At 41.5% G+C, this 21,160-nt stretch overlaps 1 protein-coding gene across 1 annotated transcript in view; it reads right to left on the reverse strand.

The window, feature by feature from the left end:
* Window positions 1–1,058: 1,058 nt before the first annotated feature.
* The window catches only part of ADAM12 (ADAM metallopeptidase domain 12), a 190,546-nt gene continuing 170,444 nt past the window's right edge, over window positions 1,059–21,160 (reverse strand). Inside the window, exons 15-23 of the mRNA XM_074545384.1 lie at window positions 16,817–16,925; window positions 16,514–16,712; window positions 13,926–14,003; window positions 11,857–11,965; window positions 11,234–11,369; window positions 10,507–10,615; window positions 9,168–9,350; window positions 3,888–4,000; window positions 1,059–2,395 (exon numbers count right to left, since the gene is read on the reverse strand). Of these exons, the coding sequence (XP_074401485.1) occupies window positions 2,335–2,395; window positions 3,888–4,000; window positions 9,168–9,350; window positions 10,507–10,615; window positions 11,234–11,369; window positions 11,857–11,965; window positions 13,926–14,003; window positions 16,514–16,712; window positions 16,817–16,925 (1,097 nt within the window). The 3' untranslated portion in view covers window positions 1,059–2,334. The remainder of the gene's footprint in view (window positions 2,396–3,887; window positions 4,001–9,167; window positions 9,351–10,506; window positions 10,616–11,233; window positions 11,370–11,856; window positions 11,966–13,925; window positions 14,004–16,513; window positions 16,713–16,816; window positions 16,926–21,160) is intronic.

The raw sequence follows: 21,160 nt of genomic DNA on the forward strand, positions 1-21,160 counted from the left end.
GAGGTGTTAGGGCATGGGATGGACTCAACGATCTTTAAGATCTCTTCCAACCTAGTCATTCTGTGAGTTCTTTGAAATATAAGTAATAAATATAAAATATAAATAATAAACGAAATAAATATTAAAAAATATAAAATTTGCAAATTACTGACTGGAAGGATTCCACATTTTATGGCTGTTGCCTACATTTCACCCAAATTTTGTTATGAAAAAATCACCCTGTACTATTCAGTAAGAACTTTTATGAGTGTTTTTATATTTATCTCTATATATTTATATATATATGTTTTTTTTTAGTTTTTACAGGATCTTTGGGTTTTGCTACCTTTGTTTCAGATACAGAATTGGGATTTTTTCCCCAGACATCTAGAAATCTCAAAGTTTAGCCATGTCTTAGATGGTAAGTCTGGTAGATAATATGTTCTTCTTAACTGTAGGAATAAATTCCCTGTCCCTGGATACCTGTGCTTGTTTTAGTGGGAATAGTTAAGAAATTTAACACATGATGTGGGTGTCCTGTGTAGATATTTCTATTTTCTATATTTTAAAGCCTGCCTAGGTTGGTCATGTTTGAGTTTATACTTGTGCCAACTCTTGCTCCTGTTAAATTCAGATCTCCTGATGCTGATAACAGACACTTTTTACTCAATTCAAGTCACCTTTCACTACCCACAGCTTCACCTTGTGGTTTGCAGCAATTTGCAGAAGAAATCTGATAAAATGGGAGCATTCAAAATGCAAACTGAGATCATGTGGCTGCTTCATGTGGAGGTACCTCCTACTGTAGATAAAAAAATTAGTATTTTAAATACAGAAATAAGTGAAGTATATAAAAAGGATCATTTTTGTTCTCCCATCTTTCTGTTGTGATTCTCCACACACAAAGCCCTGTTGCTGCTTTAAGAATTGAAATAATTTGTGAAGCTTTTCCTTTGCTATTGAGCACCAAACTGAGCTGGGGCTGATTTTGGTTTGTTCAGTTTCTCAATAAACATGAAGGTTGGGTTGCTGTGAGGGGGAACAACTGGGAAAATGAAGCACAATGACACTCACAGATGTGAGTTTCTATCAATGCTTTTATTTTTGCTTAAGGAAACAAAAACCACAAGCAATGAGGAAACCATGAAAGGTGATAGTCCCTTCTCCCTCTGCTTCAGCTGATAATTAAAAATTGCTGTTTTTACAGGTGAAACTGTTCAGCAGTGCTACTGAGAAGGCACAGAAGAGATCAGGTGTAATCACAGAGCAGAGATGAACTTCTTTTTCTTTTTTTTTGGATAATCCAAGTCTATGTATTAAAATACACATTTTGATTTGGGAATTAAGGAACCTGGAGCAACGTTGTAGAAGTTTAATACAAAACAGTAGTAAATATGCAAAATACAGGTGATAAGCAGAGCAGTGAGGCAAAAGGAAATAATATAAAAGTTGATTTTTAAATGTAATTCTTTGTAATTCTTGGCTTCCCCCCAGCCCTGGGTGTAATGCACTGCCAGTCTAATCAGGACAACAATGAGGTGGTGGAATTTAATTACCAAAGCATCAAAAAGGAGATGGCACAGGGAGGCCTGATATCTGCGTTAATATGGACTGAGCAGGCTGTGTTTGAGGAAAATGAGGTTAAAACCACCACAGCTTGGTGATATACAGTACTTCTTCAGTGAGAGGACTTCTCCCAGGTGGGTACATCCTCTTTCAGCACAGAGATTTCTGGGAGATCTCAGACAGTAACATGAAAATTGAGATTACAGTACAACTGCAGACACAGAGTGAGCCTTTGCTTACATACAGGTCACACCTTGTGTGCAGTATTGGGCATTTCACCCAGTTCCAGGAGAGATTTTGTCTTTCCACCCAGGTCCAGGAGAGATTTTGTCTTTTCCCCCTGCCATATTTACTCAGAAGTTGGGTAAGGACCATTGAGATGGAGCTGTTTACACATTTCATTGATCTGCATCAGCACCCCTTAAAGAACAAAACTAAGAAACCTACATAGGACCAACAGAGCAGAATGATTCAAGTTCAGTGAAATATTACAAAAAAAAAAAGGTTTCCTTTTTAGGAAAACTCAGCTATGGTAAAAATATCTACTACAGTGCACTGCACTGTAATAAATATTCAACATAAATTAATAATTTACAAGTACCTGAGCAAGTATACAGAGCACCATAGCACAGCACAGCACCAAAGGCAGTAGCTCAGAATTCTTAAAAAAAATGCTGTTTTAAACATTAAAAATTCTAAGTATTGTCATAGAAATGAACTCCAGCTGGAGTTGAAGATAGTGCAAACTTCTGTCTTCACTTTTTAAAATAAAGGTGTCAGGTTTTCTCCTCATTTCACATCCATAGTGTTGCTGGACCTGGATACCTGTGGTGGATGTTTGGGAGCAGGTCTGTTGGAAAGAAAGAAAACAGCAAATTGTTACTTAATCTCCATTTCTTTGGGTGCTCATCAATTTTGTACCTGATCAAAAATATCAGTAATGTTGCAGAATTCCAGGTGGTCTCCAAAATCTGTAAGAGTCAGCTTGAAATGTTGTTGCTTTCAGAATATCTGACTAGAATGGACAGCCAGGAGTTTAATCAAAGTTTCTCTGTGCAGTATTTTTGCTAAAATATAGGAAACTATATTGGTTCTATTTTTAATGTTTCTGAGCACTTAAGTGCTTTACTGGTAGAATTCTTGTAGCTTAAAACACCAGTTTTATCTTCCTTGGAGCTCACTTTACTCACAGGAAACTGAGGAATATTGGGTAAGAAAACAGCATTGACTAAAGTCATTAACATTGGTGTAGTTATTCCACTTTCTGATTATTTTTTTCAAATGTACTTTATATTTTTGAAGTGCACAATTTTTATGCTTTTTGAATCTTTTGGATAACATTTTCAGATGATTACAACTGATGTTTCCTTAGGAAATAGGAGATCAGGAAATCACTTTTTTGGTGGCTGATTTTAACAGCACTCAGTTCTCAGCCTAATTCAGATGGGGAGGGTCTGAGGAGGAAATTCATTATTTATTGGTTAGTTTTAAATAGTTTTAGTTTTAAATATGCAGCCAGGTGCTTCATCAAGCCTTCACAGGTATTATAAATCCTCATATTCTGGGGGAGTCAGAGCAACTGTGCTGGTGCACTCCCAGTGAGAAGCAGCATGATAAGTAAAATTAGAGATGGAAATTATATTGGAAGTGGTTGTTGCAGGAGATCCTTGAGCCATTTTAGCCATGTTGCTCTGAAGTGCTAAAATCCAGGTGTTGGGATTGATACCTTTTTGGGACTACCTAAAAACAGAGGCTAGACAAAATTAAGGGAGTAAAAAGGGGTTACATTTCCTGATGGGTGTTCAGATACATTTTGGGCAGACAAGGCCTCCCAGGGGCTACACCCAGAAATGGATAATGAGTCATGGGTTTTCATACTTTCATGAAAAAGGGAAAATTAAGGGAATAAAAAGGGGTTATGTTTATTGAAGGAACTTCAGGAGGTTATATTTATTGAAGGGTGTTCAGGTGCATTTTGGGCAGATGAAGCTCCCTCAGTGACTACACCCAGAAACGGATGATGGGTCACAGGTTTTCACACTTTTTAAAGTTTGGTCCGTTTTCATATTGGGGGTTAATCTTCCACTCACAGCTTCAGTTAATGAAGTAATTTACCTCAAGTTTTCTCCCCCCAAAACTCACTTTTGTTCCCATCTCTGGGCTCTGAGGCAGTGAGGCGTCCTTGATCGCCAGGCCTGGAGAGGAATTGTGTCTGCCCAAAATGGGGAAGCAGCAGCTCACGTGTATATGGAGTTTAGAGTCAAACACTGCTGAATGACAGGATTACAAGCAGATGGAAAGCACAGAAGCTGCCATCCTGAGGCACGAGGGTGAGCACTGACCTGGCAGGGCTGGCGTGGGGCACAGCCCGGGGCCGTCCGGCCGGGCCCTGGCGCGCGCGGCCCAGCGGGTCCGCGGGGAGAGGCTTCTGAGGGGCGCTGGGCTTGGGGGGCTCCTGCGGGGAACACCAGCTCCTGTCAGCCCTCACAGGGACATCACACCCTCCACCACACAGCCACAGCTCACATACAGCCACACAACAGGGGAGTCACACACTGGGATGGCTTGGGAGGGACCTTGAAGCCCACCCAGTGCCACCCCTGCCATGGGCAGGGACACCTTCCATGGTCCCAGTGATGCTCTGGGAGGCTGCTGAGAACAGGGTTAAAGGAATAAAGAATGAAGGTTAAAGGAATAAAGGATTTAAAGGGTTAAAGCAGGGATTTATTAAAAGGCCTTCACAGGATACACCCTGGGCAGTACAAGAGCCTGACCATGGCTACACCCAAGATGGACCCTGGGTCACGAGGTTTCACACATAAGTTTTGGTCTGTTTCCATAATGGGGTTAATGTTGAAATGTTGTAGGTTTCAGAATATCTGACTGGAATGGACAGCCAGGAGTTTAATCAAAGTTTCTTTGTGCAGTACTTTTGCTAAAATATAGGAGACAGTATTGATTCAATTTCTACTGTAGATGAACCCAAGATGGACAGTGTGTCACAAATTTTCACACTTTTACAGGTTCTGCTCCATTTCCATACCGGGGTTAATTGTCCCATTCCAGCTCCAGGTTATGAAATCCCATCCTCCCAAATTTGCTCCTGTCCATTCCCTGTTGTTTGCACTTTTTGGGGCTGAAGCTGCAGTAGTGTCCTTGGTTCTGGGGCTGGAAAAGGATTGTTCTGTGTGCCTGAGCTGTGAGGAGAACTTGCTAACACTTTATTTGAAATTCAGAGTTATATCCTAATGCAGTACAGGATCTGAAAAACATGAAAGCTAAAACTTAAGGCATCACCAGGGTGCTCCAAGCCCTGTCCAACCTGGCCTTGGACACTTCCAGGAGGGAGCCACAACTCTGGGTAAAACTGACACCTCATCCCCCCTCACTATTTCTTTCTAACATCTAATCTAAACCTAAACTGAAGATATGTTATGACCAGATAAATTTATATGAGTAAAAAGTAACTTATTTTTAAAAAGCTGGCACTCTAATTTTAAACCAAAGATTTAATACTATATTTTCATGATTTTACGATTTTTGATTCCTTGCTCTAGAAATGCAGGGTGCATCTCTACTGGACTCAATGCTTGGTGGTAAATGGAAACAGCAAAGATTCAACACATATCTTTGTAGAATTAGTTCTATAGAAAGGTGGGAATGCCTGACATGACTTTAAAATGGAAATTCAGATGGCCACAAAACCAAAGTGCCCCAGTCTGGTTTGGATTGGGAGCATCTGTGGATTTTTTTTGCTGTGCTTTCATTCAGGAATTAAAGGCTCCATTAATAAAGAACAGGAGTCATCTGCTGTCAGTGCCTCCTCTGGGTGGTCCCTGCAAACAGGGAAACTTGGCTGTTTGTGCTGTTTTGGGGGAGCTGGGACACATTAAGTGCCTTGCTCAGGGCACACAAATCTCTCCAGTTTATCCCCAAACTCACTTCAGATCTTCCTACTACTGGAGCTGCATAGCCAAGCTTTTCCCAAGGAATTTTATTCCTTATTTTTAGTTAAGTATCATTGGTAAAGTTAAAGGAAACAAGAAGAGCTTACAAGCATAATCTGATTAAAGATCCTTTGAAAGATGTGATCCAAGCAATCAGAGCATGAATTGCTCCTGAATAAAGTCCAACTTTTTATTATTTGTTTTGAGCATTCTTTTATTTTTTTTACTTTTCATGGCAAATATTTGCTCTTTCAAGAAGGAAATGCAGATTGATTATCCACAGGCATTTTGATAAGAAGAAAACACATGAGCTTAAGTAAATCTCATATATAATAAGTTCAAATTTGCCACAAACAACATTTTAAAATTGCATATAATGTCCACCCTCTGTTTAATTCTCTGCATAACAAGTACTAGTATTGATGGGTACAGAGGCCCAAATCCTGATTTATTTATTCATTCATTTCCCACTCAAAATGTCCTCAAGTTAAAATATCCTTAAGGAGGAAGCAGCCAAGTGTTCTGACAGGCAGTGTAATGTGGTGGCAAGCTGCTAGGAAAGGGTAAATGAAAGAAAATAATTTAAAAAGGAGGGAACTGATAAAAATGGAGCTGGAGAATAAATGGTGGCTGAGATGAAGCAAAATGGAGCAGCACTTGACAGAAAGGAGATGCCACCAGGAACAGAGGAAAAGCTCTGTGAAGAAATAAATCCCATCCCCCAGACTGATTACAGGAGGGTCTTCTCTGTTCTTTCTGTGCCACAGGAGAATCCAAACTTTGTGTGTCAGCTCGTGTGGGGCCCTGCAGAGCCTTTGATGTGTGGGAATCTGCAGCACAGCTCAGGGCACCACCCCAGCTCTGCTCCCTCATTGCTCTTCCTCCACTCCTTCCCTAAAAGCTTCAGCCCCTCCTCACAAAGAGTTTATGGATGGGTTTCTTTGTCCATTTCATATCCACAACCTGGCATTTAATGCATTCAGGCCCTGCCTGGGGAAGTGGGATTTTAAATACTGGAATGAAAAACACAGTTCTTGTACTGAGCAGCTCCAAAGACATCCAGGTGCATGAAATTCCAGGGGTTTTCCACCGATTTTTAAAGAAGAAAGTGAAAGCCCTCAGTGTCCACAGCCAGGCTGAGGTGCCACAGGAGAGATATTCCCAGGATAACTGGGGCAGAAGGGGCACAGCTGAGCTCAGCTCAGTTTTATTGACGAAAAAGTAAAACCACGTTTTTAAGTGGTAAAATTTTGAAGTAAAAAAGTTCCGTTTCCTGGCATTAGGATGAGCTGTAAAATACGAGATATATTTTGGTAACAAGAGGATGAGAGTGTCAGAGGCAGCAACTGGATGCTGAAAGCACCAAAATCGAGGGGAAGAGATCAAATCCAAAAGTCTGGACTGAACCCATGGCCAGGATAAACCTGCACTGTTCCCTTGATTCACATGGGGCTCTGCTGATTTATACTGACTGTGAACCTGGCCCATAAATAAAGCCTGTTTGCCTTGCAAGAGCATCTGAAAGAAGAAAAAGCAGTTTTTCAGTCAAAAGATAATTAAATATTAAACTTGGCAAGAGCTAATGCGCTGACGATTTTTTGTTTGGTTGATTGGTTTGGTTTATTTCGTATTGTCTTAGCTTTTTAACTATTTTACTTACAACTGAAGGAAATTATATAAAAATTTACAGCACCATCCTGCAGCACTGAGCATCTGGGTGACATCCTGCATGTAGCAATGGTTTTTCAAGTCCTTCCTCCTGCTGACCTTCTGGATGTACTTCCAGAGAGAGCTGAAGCAATACATATAGTCCTACCTATATTTATTATCCCAAACTCTTTTAAAGCTAATTGACTTCCAAGATCTGAGGGAAAAAAATAACTTAGGAATGAAAGATTTTCTCCCCACACAGTGTTTTTTTGGTATTTCTGATATAAAAAGTAGCTGTTTCTCACAATATTTAGATTATGATAGAATTTTGAAAGAATCCGTTCTTGCTCATTCTTTAGGCTGCCTTGAGCTGATCCCCTGTTTGTGTTGCATGCAGAGACTGAAAATGGTGAAATGATATTTTGCTTGATGAAGGAACTGTCACAATGCATTTGAGCTGCCAAGCTGAGAAGCTTTTTGGCAGTTTCAGCTCTGTCAGTGGTTGCTAGTGGTAGCACTGCAGGTCTGGTATTCCACCTGGCACTCTGAGTGGCATTTGGAGCACAAGGATTTAGGAAAATGAGCTCCAGGGGAGCACTGGGCTGTGCACTGAGGCTGGGGCAGGTGCAGCATGAGAATGACAAATGGATCCTTTTCCTTATCCTTGGAAAGCCTTTTCTCCATCCATATTCTGCTTAAGAAGCAGAAAAGCACTTGCACTTGAAATCTTCCCCATGACCACTGTGAATTGTGCAGAATGTTAGAGAATACAAGAAAATGAACAACGAGACCACTGGAGCTAAAGACAAGCAAGAGGAATCAATATTGCTTCTGACTCCCTACAAAATTTATTTTAGAAAGAATCAGTGTTCCTTACTCCTCTGAAAAGGAAAATGACTGGGAACATGGAAAAGGGAAGATAAAAATAAAACACAGATTGCACTTGTAAATGTTGGTCTAACCTGAGTGATACAATGTTCAGGCTTTGAAAAATTATATCTAGAAACACTTTATTTGCTGCCACGATGGGCAGGGACACCTCCCACTGTCCCAGGTGCTCCAAGCCCTGTCCAGCCTGGCCTTGGGCACTGCCAGGGATCCAGGGGCAGCCACAGCTGCTCTGGGCACCCTGACAACTTCTCTGGGCAGCCTCCTCTCTCATCCCTGTCTGTTTCTGACATTTTCCCAATCCCCTTTCAAAGCCCTGCACTCCAGCACTGTCTCGGAGCTGTCTCCTCCTATCCAGCACAGGAAAGGGTCTCAAGCAGCTCTCAGGGCTCTTGTAGGTGAGAGCCTGGTGTTAACAACTTTATTTTAACTTTTAATTAACTTTTTTTAAATTTAACTTTTAATTCACTTTATCTTATCTCATAGCACACCCAGATCAGGAACAGCCTGGGTGCTTTGCTTAGAAACAGTCACTCCAAAGTGCCACCAAAAGGGAGCAGCCAGTGACAAGAAAAGGCACTGTTTAACACAGACAGCTTCATCTACCCTGTCTATTGCCCTCAGATGCATCTTGATCAAAAATAAAAAATATTTACCATCTCTACTTAAACATTGCAATGAAAGGTGGGTCTGCATGAAACAGTGTTCTTTGTGTCTGTGCTCTGGAAAAACAGACTGTGCTTCATGCAGCCCTTGGCAGGGCAGAAACACATCAAGCTAAGACACCTTTTGCTCTTGCACATCACATCTGCAACGTGACTGCCCAAACTCCCTCTCTGTGCTTGGCAGCTCACTGACAAACTGTGCAGCTCCCCTCTGCCTGGGCAGCTGCAGATGTGTTTGCCTCTAACGTGTTGTTCTGTTGTCTTTTGAGTGGTGAAGGCAGAGTTCAGCATCCAAAATTTTAGGATCACAGCCCCACTTGCCACAAGGCAATTTTTCTACAGCACAGTTCTAAACTCACACAAAACATAAAGGAAATACTGTGGGAAAAGGGCAGCAGGAAAGATGAGAAAACACTTCATTTCTGCAGACACTCAAAGAGTAAATATTACATAGAAGAGAATCAATGGTTACCTGGGAGAACCTCAGTGAAGGGTTGGCTGGCAGGGGTCTCTCAGGCCCAGCTTGGTGGCCTGGCAGCTGGGGAAGGGGTGGCAGGACCCTCTGGGGTGTTTTCAATGGTGGCACCTGGTGTGTCTTCACAGGGTCACTGATGTCGATGATCTGGTACGGCAGCGGCCGCCGGGGGCCGTCCCTCTGGGAAAAACCAAAGTTATAAATTCAATAATCCACCAAAGTTATACATTTCAGTCCTCTGCCAAAGTTATACATTTCAGTCCTCCGCCAAAGTTATAAATTCAATAATCCACCAAAGTTATACATTCAATAATCCACCAAAGTTATAAATTCAATAATCCACCAAAATTATAAATTCAATAATCCAACCAAAGTTATACATTTCAATCATCCACCAAAGTTATAAATTCAATAATCCACCAAAGTTATACATTTCAATCATCCACCAAAGTTATAAATTCAATAATCCACCAAAGTTATAAATTCAATAATCCACCAAAGTTATACATTTCAATCATCCACCAAAGTTATAAATTCAATAATCCAACCAAAGTTATACATTTCAATAATCCACCAAAGTTATACGTTTCAACCATCCACCAAAGTTATACATTTCAACTATCTACCAAAGTTATATATTTCAATAATCCAACCAAAGTTATACATTTCAACCATCCAGCCAAACTTATACATTTCAATCATCCACCAAAGTTATATATTTCAATAATCCAACCAAAGTTACACATTTCAATCTTCCACCAAAGATATATTTCAATAATCCAACCAAAGTTATACATTTCAATCTTCCACCAAAGAAAGTTACGGTTGAAAGTTACACATTTCAACCATCCAGCCAAAGTTACACATTTCAATCATCCACCAAAGTTATATATTTCAATCATCCAACCTAAGTTATACACTTCAATCTTCCACCAAAGTTACATATTTCAGCCAGCCAACTAAAGTTACGCATTTCAATCTTCCACCAAAGTTATATGTTTCAACCATCCACCAAAGTTACACATTTTGGTGTTAACAAAAATTACACATTTACACAAATCTTCTACCAAAGTTACACATTTCAATAATCCACCAAAGTTACACATTTCAATAATCCAACCAAAGTTATACATTTCAAGGGCTGGCACAGAATCACAGGATGGTTTGGTCAGCAGGGATCTGAGGGATCTGATCCATTTTCTTAATGTTAGTCCTATGTGATATTAAGTTCATATAATTATTGTATTACAATAAATCACTTAATTGAGATCCAAAATACATGAGACCTTTTTTTTGTTTTCCCCCACTTTTAAAAAAAAATTATTTAGGGACTCACTTTTTGTATGGCTGTATTTTGTGGCTTCACAATGAGGTTTTTACTAACACATATGGTATGAACATGATTTGGCTCAGATGAACTGGAAGGTCTTGCTGGACTCACAGACCTGCAATACAAACATTTAATTGTTGAACACAGTGTTCTGTAACATTTTCTTTGTAACATTTTCTTAAACAGGATCCTCTTTTCATAATGGGATTTTGCAAGGACTTTCTGCCTGGTTTTAGTAAACAAGGGAAGTAAAAATTGTCTAGCACTCCTGCAAGAATAAAAATAAATATTGATTTTTTAGAAACCAGTAGTCTGTTAAATTAGCTTCTGCAATCTGTGGAAATGCAGCTTTGTAACACCCAGGAGACTATTCTAATGAATCTAACATTTAAACAGTAATGACCTCAAATAGGAAAGTTTCAGCTCACTCAGCTGAGTTTAGATAAAAGGCCATGCAGTGTAATGAAACTGTTTCAGGCAAATGAAAATAAAGGCAATACTTCCATCACTGCTTCATTTCCATCCCAAAAGGAAAGAGGGATATATTCAGACCAATACCTGTGCTATTCACTGCCTATCAATGAAATTAAACCAACCCAGGGAAAACACTGTTGATAATGGTGAATATTTTTTGTCAAGGCTGGCTCTTCCTTATACATTCACAGTAAACACCTGTGTTTACTGCTCCCTTCCTTAATACCTATTGGAATATAATTAGGGAAAATGGGCATACCTTAATTTCTCTATTGTTGTCTTCTTGCTTGTAAACAACCACCTCATGAAAGTCTTCCTTTTGAGGTACATGATTGATCCAGCAAAGATAAGGCACAGGATGGTTATCAACACTCCTATGGTCAAACTCTTATTGTCTGCAAAAAAAATCACATGGAGTTAACTTCTTCCTAGGGCCTGCTCACTGCCTGGCCAGGTTTTTTTTGCTGTCTTCAAAAAACAAAACTCTTTCAGCAGTGAAATCATGATGGGAAGCTTTGTCATGGAAATAACCACGCTGTCATAATTTCAGTATTGCCACCCACTGCAGCATCTGGCATGCAGAGGAGAGATCCATTTTGGTTTAGAACAGTATTGTTCATATGAAAGCAGACATTATTTCCCATTGAGATTTAGTTTGTACATCCATTTGTGAGGAGACTGCTTGGTCTGTCATGTCCTCAGACATAAACCAGGAACATCTCTTTGAGGTCGCTAATGTTCCAACACTCTAGGGAAAAACTGGCACGGAATAATGAAATCCTGTAAAATTAACAATGTGGAGAAATAATTCCTTCTGAGGTTGACCAGTTTCCCCTCTTTATCCCGTAAAAACATTCAGGTGGAGCTTGAATTCCCACTGACCTGCCTGTCGGATGGGCCCACTGTCCACGCTGCCACCAAAGCCTGGCTTGTCACAGAAGGGGGGGGCCCAGTCCGCCTCACAGTGACAGTTCTTTTTGTTGTTGCAGACCTGCGAAACAAGACAAATGGCTTAACATAAAAAACACCCGAGAGCAGCCCTGGCTGATAAGAGCTCCTAATCAGACAGTGACACATCAGAGAGGAATAAAACTTGGAGAAGAAAGGAGATGTGGTGATAGCTGCCTGCTGCACACTGAGGTGGCAAAGAGCAACTCGCCACGGAGGAAGAGGGATCCTAAAAACCATTATTTCTCTGGCAGGAAATCGTTGGAGTTGCCCCAGCTGACAACATCAATAATATGAGGATAATCAGACACCTCTTAAAGTCTTGTTCTCTGTTTGCTTCCAGCAGCAGCAGCATTATCTGCCTGGTCACTTCAGCTCCTCCTGCCTGCACAGGGGCAGCAGAGCTTTGTCAGCCCCCCAAGTATTACTGAGGGGGTACTGGGGACAGCCAAAGGCATGGAAAGACTATTGATTATTAGAAATCTACAGTTCTTATAGAAACAATGGTGGACCTAAGACCTTTGGGAATCTTCTCTCACACTATTGGTGAATACGAATAGCACACTCTAGAAAACTGTATCTATAAACAATGGAGAGAGAGATAATAATTGTTGGAATTCTTTTCTCTAAGTTTTCCCAGGATTTTCCTGGGAGGGCCATGTCTCTCTCTGTTCAGAAGAGCTATAATCACTACACCCCAAGCTCTCCTCTCCACAAGGCCTTGCACTGAGCCCAGTATGGATTTTTCCATGGCTCCAAGATGAACAGTTCCTGAGTAAGCTGTGAAATGGGCTCAGGGCTGAGGAAACCCTCGGGGAGCTTTGATACCTGTCCTGGGTTCACTATATGATGCTTTTATCCCCAGTTGTCTCGTTCTGTTTATGCTGACTAATAAATGAGTTTTCAGTAAGCCACCCATCAGTTCACAGGAGTTTGGGTTATTGTGAGCATGCAATATTCTGGCCAGGTCAGCCTGGCAGGCTTTCAGAAACACTGTGCTCCCTGTGTCTGCAGAGCACCAAAATATTCAGAGAGCTCAGACTGGCTGTGGTCATGTAAAATTAAAAAAAAAAAAAGATTTACATTTCAAAGGCAGCAAGATAATTAAAAATACACTTTGTTATATACTTTGTTAAGCATTATTTTTGAAATTAAAGCACTGCAGGAGTTCCCATTTACAATTCCACGAGGTCAGTTTTGCCACTGAGGAGTCACCAGAGGTTCCTGTTTGTACAGACATAAAAAATGCCAGTCCAAGTTTCTGCTCATTCCATCCTCAATGATAAGAGGCAGCACCATCAACACTGCTCCGTTTTGCAAATTCAGGGTGATAAAATAAGTTAAAGCAAATTAAAATCCTTCCTCAGAGAGGACAGTGAATTTCTATGGCTCTTCCAATGTGGCTGCCACAGCTTTTCAGAGAAACAAACAGCTCATCAGCACATCAAGGTTAATAAGGCAAAGCTTGACATAATTAACATTATCATAATATAAACTGGGTTTCAAACCACTGATATTATTAAATGATATCATCACATTTTTCATTCTGTGCCACTTTCATGCCACAAAACTCATCAATACGGTTTTACTTTTTTAAATGTTTTTGGAAATGCTGTTTCATTTGCCTCTCAATCCAAACACTTCCAATGCTCAATTCAAAAACTTTAACTTCTTTATATCTATGGAGAAATGGATTTTTTCTTTTTAATGGGAATTCATGATGGAGGGTCAGACTTCAAATTGCTTTGAGGATTTCAAGATTCCTTTGTCTCACAGGCTGTCAATTAAGAACAAGATAATTACTGCCTGATAAACATTTCTTTGTCAAATAAAAACAATTTCATGTAAGTCATAATGGAAATGGAAATACATAATAAAATGTATTGCAGTGACTCTGGCTGATCTATTGCAGGCAGTTATAGATCTCAAAGCCATTACAGAAAGTGATTTCTTGTCCAGTGGTCATTGAAGGATTGTAAAAAATGTTTTCCTAGGATGCTTACCCCCCGTCCATGGCACTTGGTGGCACATTTATGGACCCCAAAAACACTGGTGTTCTGGCACCGCCGGTTCAGGCAAATCTGCAAAATAAATAAAAAGGATTTTGAACAGGGACAGAGCTGCTGGGGCTCCCAGGGCATCCTATCCCTTCCTTCAGCAGTTAAACATTCCCAACACACAAACATATATCATTATATGGCCACAAAGGACACCAGGATTGGGTGTCTTCTTCTTATTTCTCTCAGCCCCTTTTAAATCTCTGAAATCCAAATCTGAGCAAGCTGAATTCTGCTCTCCTGGCCAGCCCTGGCTCCACACACACACTTCATAGTGTTGATATGCTGAGCTTGTGCAAGCAAATCCTCACAGGCACACTCAGATGGAGCTGGTGAGGAGGCCCTGGCGTTTGGGAGGTTTTTAAGCCAATTTAAAAATCAGTAATTTCTATTTTTTTTCAGGAGTAGGAGTGCACTGAGCAGGATTCCTTCAGGTTCCTGCTCTGAATGCCTTCCTGTCTTCACCGCAGCAGGTGATTCCTCAAGCAAAGCTTTGGATCCTCATGGTGTAAATTATCAGAGTTTTGTTTCTATCAATAGTGAAATATTTTTCATTCCACTACAGGACCCAGAGTAAGTGAATATTTAAGTGAGGTCATTGATTTTTATGGGCTCATCAGTGTTTTCCACGAAAACCAAGATCTTTCTAAGTTTTTCCACATTAAATTTTTTTTGGTGTCAAATATAAACCAACCCTTTTTAACATTTAATATTTACAGGAAATGGAAGTCAACAAACAGCATATGCAGAGGAATAAAATTCAATATTTTTTTTTGTTTTCCAGTCATTGCAGATAAACTTTACGCTGCCAATGGAGCTGAAAATTGAGGTTAAGCAAGATTAGTGCTGAGCAATAATAACATCAAACAACCACACAACTGATGAGCACATCAGTAATGAGAAGTTACCCTACTCCAAACAGAAAAAAGAAGAAATTAGGACTGGAATAACTGTTCCTATGCTATGTTGACAACAAAAAAGGTCAAAAAGCCCCACACTGCACATTTTGCTCATGTTTAACTGCAGTGCAGTTCAGTAGTACTAAAAGTCAGTCACAATAATTAGCATTAAGCTGGGAATGGTGTTGAAGGAGGCGACAGGGATGCTTAATCAGGGCACTTATCCCCTGGGGAGAAGGAAAAATGGAAAGGAAATTAGAGTGAATTGGCATCAACATGCAGGCATGGAGAGAATATGGTCTGATTACAGCACTATTCACAATTCAAATATTCACAGTGCAGCAGCTCCCAGAATTCTGATCACATTAAAATGGCTGCGTTTCAAATTGTGCATCTCCAGTTGAGAAAACCCAAGAATATTTAAATTCATATTCTTAATCCATAATACAAATGCACTAATGTCCTCAAAGTAAAACATACAATTTCAGAAGTATTAGCCTGTGTATTCTATAGTGTGGATGTGTATGATTAGATAGATTAGAAAGATTAAATACTCATTAGTAAAACATAATGGGGTGCTTTCTCAGCGCTGAGCTGCCTTTGAAAAGACTTTTTAGAACAGATTGACTTAGAAATGTTGTAAGGGTTGTTTTCCTGTAGCAGAGCTGTGGTTTCACTGGGGATGGATTTCAAACCTGTTCCCAGCACAGTGATGTAATCCAACGTAATTCAAACGCTTTCAGAAATTCAGAAGCTTACTTCAATTTACCACAAATTATCAAAGCACTTGTTTTTCCGCCTTTTTGCAAGCAATCCACTGAGGGAATGGAAACCTCCTTCATTTCAATAGCACTTGGACTGCTTTCCATTCCTCCTCCCCCTGTAAACTCATGGCTGCCTCCCATCTTTCTCAGTTGCTTTCCTCACTAAAGAAAAACTTAGAATGAGTTTTCTCACAGCCATGTGAAATCTGGGCTGCATTTGCAGTGGGTAATTCACAAAGTTTGCAAAACACAAACACTAAAATCAGTTTTGGTTGCTGAGCATCAATGGGTTTATAGTTTTCTAAGAGTGCATACAGAGATAGGGTTTCCTGCATGAAAAAAAATAAGTGGGGGGTCATAATCAGAAGACAAAATACATTTTGAAACCTAAAATGAAGTTAATGACAATTTTGCAATGCCAGAGCTGCTGGGAAAGGGAACACATGGAGCTCAGGAATTCATTAATAAGCCTGTAATGTATTTTGCTGTACTTATTTTGCAGGAAACCTCAAACCTCCATGGGCAGATACTTGGGACTGTCTTGAAAGAATCAGTCATAAACTCAAGCAGCTTGCATTGCCCAGAATCCCAGGATGGTTTGGGTTGGAAGGGACTTTAAAGCCCATCCATTTCCAACCCCCTGCCATGGCCAGGGACACCTTCGACCAGATCAGGTTGCTCAAATTTGCATCTGAAAATCCATCATCCAGAACAGTGGCCAGAAGGGAGCAAAATTTGTTTCAGTCTCAGCATGAGAAGCAATTATTTTGTGGGGGGGAAAAAAAAAATTCCAAAGAAAAAAGAAATACAAAACATTTGGCAGAATGATAGCGGCGATGTTCCCTTGTCTGGGAGCATTCCAGAATCTTACTTTTCCATCTCCACACTTGGTTCCTGCCAGCACCAGCCCAGGGTCAGGCATATCATCCCCCAGGTACACGTGGGTGCCACGGCACAGGATCTTGCCCCCCTCCTGCAGCGGGATGTTGGTTTCTATGGAAACTGCGTTGGTACCGATGACGGGTCGGTTGGCTCCTCCTTGACACTGGATTTTTCCACACTTCGCATCCCTGATGGCAAGAAACACAACACGAGCAGGGATGAGGTGAATCATTTGAAACGTTCCAAGCCCTCTGCCAGCACCTGTTGCTGTGCTTGCAGGGAGAGGCCCTACCTGGGTTCACATTTGGCAAAGGAGCTCTTGGAGTCCTTCCCGCAGTTGCCGTAAGGGTCTCCGGCAGAATTGACTCTCTCAAAGCAGATCCCAGGAGCGGGTTTTGCACCTGAAACAAAACCTAATCAGAACTCTCATCTCATACAAGGTGTTTTTAATAATTTCCTTTGAGCTCTGCTGGTGCTTTAGGGGAAAGGGGGATGTGAGCTGAATGCTGATGAGGCAACAAAACAGCGGTGCTGGATGCGCATGCTAATGGAAGAGTTTGGATGGGTGGGATTGCCAGTGTTTGTCTCTGAGCAACAGGCAGTGCAGAACTCCTTCTCCTCCAGGATTTCTGTAGCAGATAGGGCCTGGCGTTCGGAAGATCTCGTGATGTTACGGGAAGACAGGGCCCTTGCCCCCTTAGATAAGAAAATTAACATAGGAATGTAGCTCCCTAAACCAGTAACTTTCCACTTGCCCAGGTAACTTTCCATCCCTACTAACCATAGATGGTAAAGACAGACCCCCACCTGACGTAGAAGCCCCCTAGACTATAAAACCCCACGAGAAGAGAGAATAAAGGCCTTTGATCCTCCACCATATTGGTGTCCGCGTGTTTCTTAGGCCCGAGCGACCCTAGAGAAATGAGTCGCCGTGCTGTTTCCTGAAACCAGGCCGCCTGCCTTGTATCAGAAGGCAACAGATTTCTCAGCTCATAGCCCTCTTGCCAATCCTCCTAGGACACAAAAACTTCTAGCAAACACCACACAGACAAAGGCCAGCTGGAAAGTTGACTATCTTCTTTTGCAGGAGGCCATGCTCTAGTGAGACCCCAAAGAAAATTCTTTTCAAGAAAGGCCTGTTTGACTGCAACTGAGAACAAGCCAACAGAGAAAACCCAGTTGTAAACTGGGTGTAAAGGTGTGAGGACCCGACATGGCAAAGGGAAATGTGCTGCTAGTAACTCAGGCTGAAGGACTGGGGAGAGGAAAGGAGCCCATCCCACCTTAGCCCTCAGGACATCCACTCCTGAGAGGAGAGACTGACATGGACTGAGGGGCATTTCTGCCACGGTGGTAGAAGTGGGAATCTGGGAGTTCAGGCAGCATCTGGCTCGTATCTACTGTGATCTTTTCTGATAGAGACATATCCTAGTGGCAAAGGAACTTCCCTGGTGGGAGTAGGGCTGGAAAAGCTCGTGCAGGCAGTTTATTCATCCCTGCACTTCAGAAGTTCAAGGGCACTATTAGAACATCTCTTCTACTGTTTTATACACAAAATCTCCTGCTCATTTCCCTCCAGATTATTAACCAATTATAGAGTATCTTCTAGGGGAAGATGCATCTGTTCATCTGGAATGTTAAAGAGGTGAAGGATCTGCTTCCCTGGTTTGACTGCTGCAACAATTCATTAGTCAGTGTACTGGAATTTAATCCCTCTGTTCTACAGTGAAGTGTGGCTTTCATTTCCAGCCAATAATTGCTGCTTCTTGCAAGATTAAGAGGCCCTTTGTTAGGGCTCTTTACTAATCTGTATTTTCTTTCCATGAAAACAATTGAGAGCACCATCAAGTCACCACCAACATTCCAACTGCTCCAAGAGGGAGACTGGCTTGGAGCAGCAGAGGAGAAACTCTGGCTAAAACTGAGATCAGAGACCTGCTACCTGCATTTCTGTGCTTCTGACACATCAGCCAAACCAAAGCAAAAAGAACTTGGCAGCAAGTGATGTGATAGCCCAAAGGCTGAGAATATCCCATTTCTACAGTGCTCCTGATCTTTACCAGACACAGAACATTTCAACTAATGCTACATTTTGTCAAATGTTTTGAGTCACTTCCAAGTATCTATGCCTCTAACTGTGGGTAAAACATTGCATTTATTTAAGCCAGACTGAAGATTTCATTTGAAAGCATTCAAAGAGGAAAATGTTTTTTTTTTTTTTCTTAAAAAAAAGGGGGGTTAGATTCCTGGAGAAGAAAATACAAATATGACTGTAACACTTCCAGCCAGTGTGGATCTTTTCATTGAAAACTCAGAGATTAAAACTTCAATTAATTATCTGCATTTCATAGTCAGAAGCTTGACTAATACTATATACTGCTGAACAGCAATCTAATGCTATTAAGGACAAAATATTAAAACTTGGAGAGGCTTAAGATGGCACCCTCTTTTCCTTCTAACATTTTAACATGCTGAAACTGGAAAATTCAGCAAGAAAGGCACAGAAGGAACAGAATAGGAGCTGATGGTTTCCTGGAGAGAAGGACAAGAGCTTGAAATTCTTTGGAAGATTATGTTCAAGCTTGCTGAGTTCAGAATATTTTTTCAAATCTGGAACTCCTAAAAGGGACTTACACAGGATTCTTTCAATTCTTTTTCATTAAGTTCAAGCAATAATAATAATAATAAAAAAAATCTACAAAAGCATCCAGACGAGGCACTGTGCAGAAAAAGCAAAAGTTAAATTTCCATTTTCAGCATGTGGATCTCTCCTCATCTTTCCAGGGGGGGCACACTCAGTGTTCAGCTTGAGACAAACATTACAATGTGACTATTCCATAGCAGCTTTGGAAGGGCTGGGGAGGGAAGAAACGTTCTGGGAGCAAGAGGCCAAGGAAACCTGCTTTTTCTAAAACTGCTTTTTCTAAAACTGCTTTTTCCAAAACTGCTTTTTCTCCCACATGCGCAAGGAGCAGCTTGTGCAGCCCTGGTTGTGTGCAAGTGCTCTGGGTGCTGTTTTTGGCCAGGAGCCTCAGCCCAGCTCAGCTGCTGCCATGGAACTGAGTGGCTGGATGCTCCCTTGGATGCTCCCTTGGATGCTCCCTTGGAGCTGTGGCAGCACAGCCCAGAGCCAGACACGCTGTGCCCTCAGTGCTGTCCCCTCCCAAAGCTGCCACAAGCCAAATGAATGCTCATGTCCTGTGCTCTGACTGCAAGGGATGTAACAAAGGCTTATTCCAAAAACGGTTTTAAAAGGGAAGGCACTCACTGAACACAGGGAGAGTTTAAGGTGTTTCTCTTTCACCTGGTGGAAGTTTTTTTTTTTGGTGTGGCTGATTTTTTCCTGAATTCAGCAGCCTGGCATTGCAGAGATGATGGAAAGCAGCCCCCAGGAAGGAAAACACATCTGCAGGGCTCAGACACTGAGCTTTAACTCCAGCTAATAACACTTGACAAGAAAAAGGATCTCGTGGAGCACAAACACCCACTCCCCTGCCAGGCTGGGAGCAGTCTGTGTGTGGAAACACCTGGTACCCAATGATCATCTGCAGCCTGGAAACCAAAATCCAGCTTCAATTCCTGCCTTTGGTTTCCAACCAAGACATGCTGTTGCTTGGGATTCAGATGGCTGTTCCCTCTCCCCCCTGGCTTCTCACAATATTTGTACTTTTTTTATGGATGAAAACATATCAGAGTGTGAGATGCTGAACAGATGGAGCTACCAAGTTAAAAGGAGGTTTTCAGAGGATGCTTAAGGAAGAGAATTGCAATGTTGTGTTTCTGGAGGAAACCCATTTATCATGAGTGATAATACACATAAACTGAAGCAGAAAGTCCTGTCTTCCTCTATTTTCTACCTCTGCAGGCAGAGGCAAAATGATTTGTGAAGGATTTCTGGGGGTTATTAAGTGGTTTGAGCTGGATGAGCAGAGTTTATTTCACTTTGCTATTGGTAATTACAGTATCATGACCCTGTAATTAAGGTCCTGTCAGCCCTTCCATGCCAAGCCTCATTCAAGGGATTAAATCAGCCCCTGGAAGCTGCAGAAGGTCAGAGCTCACCCCTGCAGCTGGCAGCCTGGAGGTTGTTGGGGTTTTTCCTCCAAAAGTGTATATTGATGAGCTCACTTCTTTCCATATGCAGTTGCAAAAAAACAGAATAATAAAAAAAGAGAAGTTGCAGGGCACAGAAATGCTGTGTCATTTCAGACCTGCTGCCATAGGAAAACACCAACAGAGTCTCTTGAAGGGAATGAGGGAAATTTCTGACCATGGTGCTGATTCCATGAACACGAGAAACATCCTCTGTCAGGCTGACAGCAGAAAAGGAAGATATTTCAGTCCAGCTCCCAGCTGTCTGTGGGTGGGGAGAGGGGAAAAAACAACCTTGAGTAACAGGCTGGAGTTGTGTGGCTCAGGCTGTGCCAGCCACCACCACGGATAACTGTGCAAATAAATATGAGCATAAAAACCACAGTTCTCTGCCGTGTGATCTGGGCTTCAGCTCATTAACTTCGTTTTTGCTGCAAAGCAAAAGTTCCACGAGCTGCCCTTGGCCTCTCTCCCCATCCTGGTCATCCCTGTTCTGTCTGGACAAGAGCAAGATGGGGTTGAGCATTTTTTTGCCTTTAAGGAG

Source organism: Zonotrichia albicollis, chromosome 7, assembly GCF_047830755.1.
Source record: "Zonotrichia albicollis isolate bZonAlb1 chromosome 7, bZonAlb1.hap1, whole genome shotgun sequence".
Taxonomy (NCBI): domain Eukaryota; kingdom Metazoa; phylum Chordata; class Aves; order Passeriformes; family Passerellidae; genus Zonotrichia; species Zonotrichia albicollis.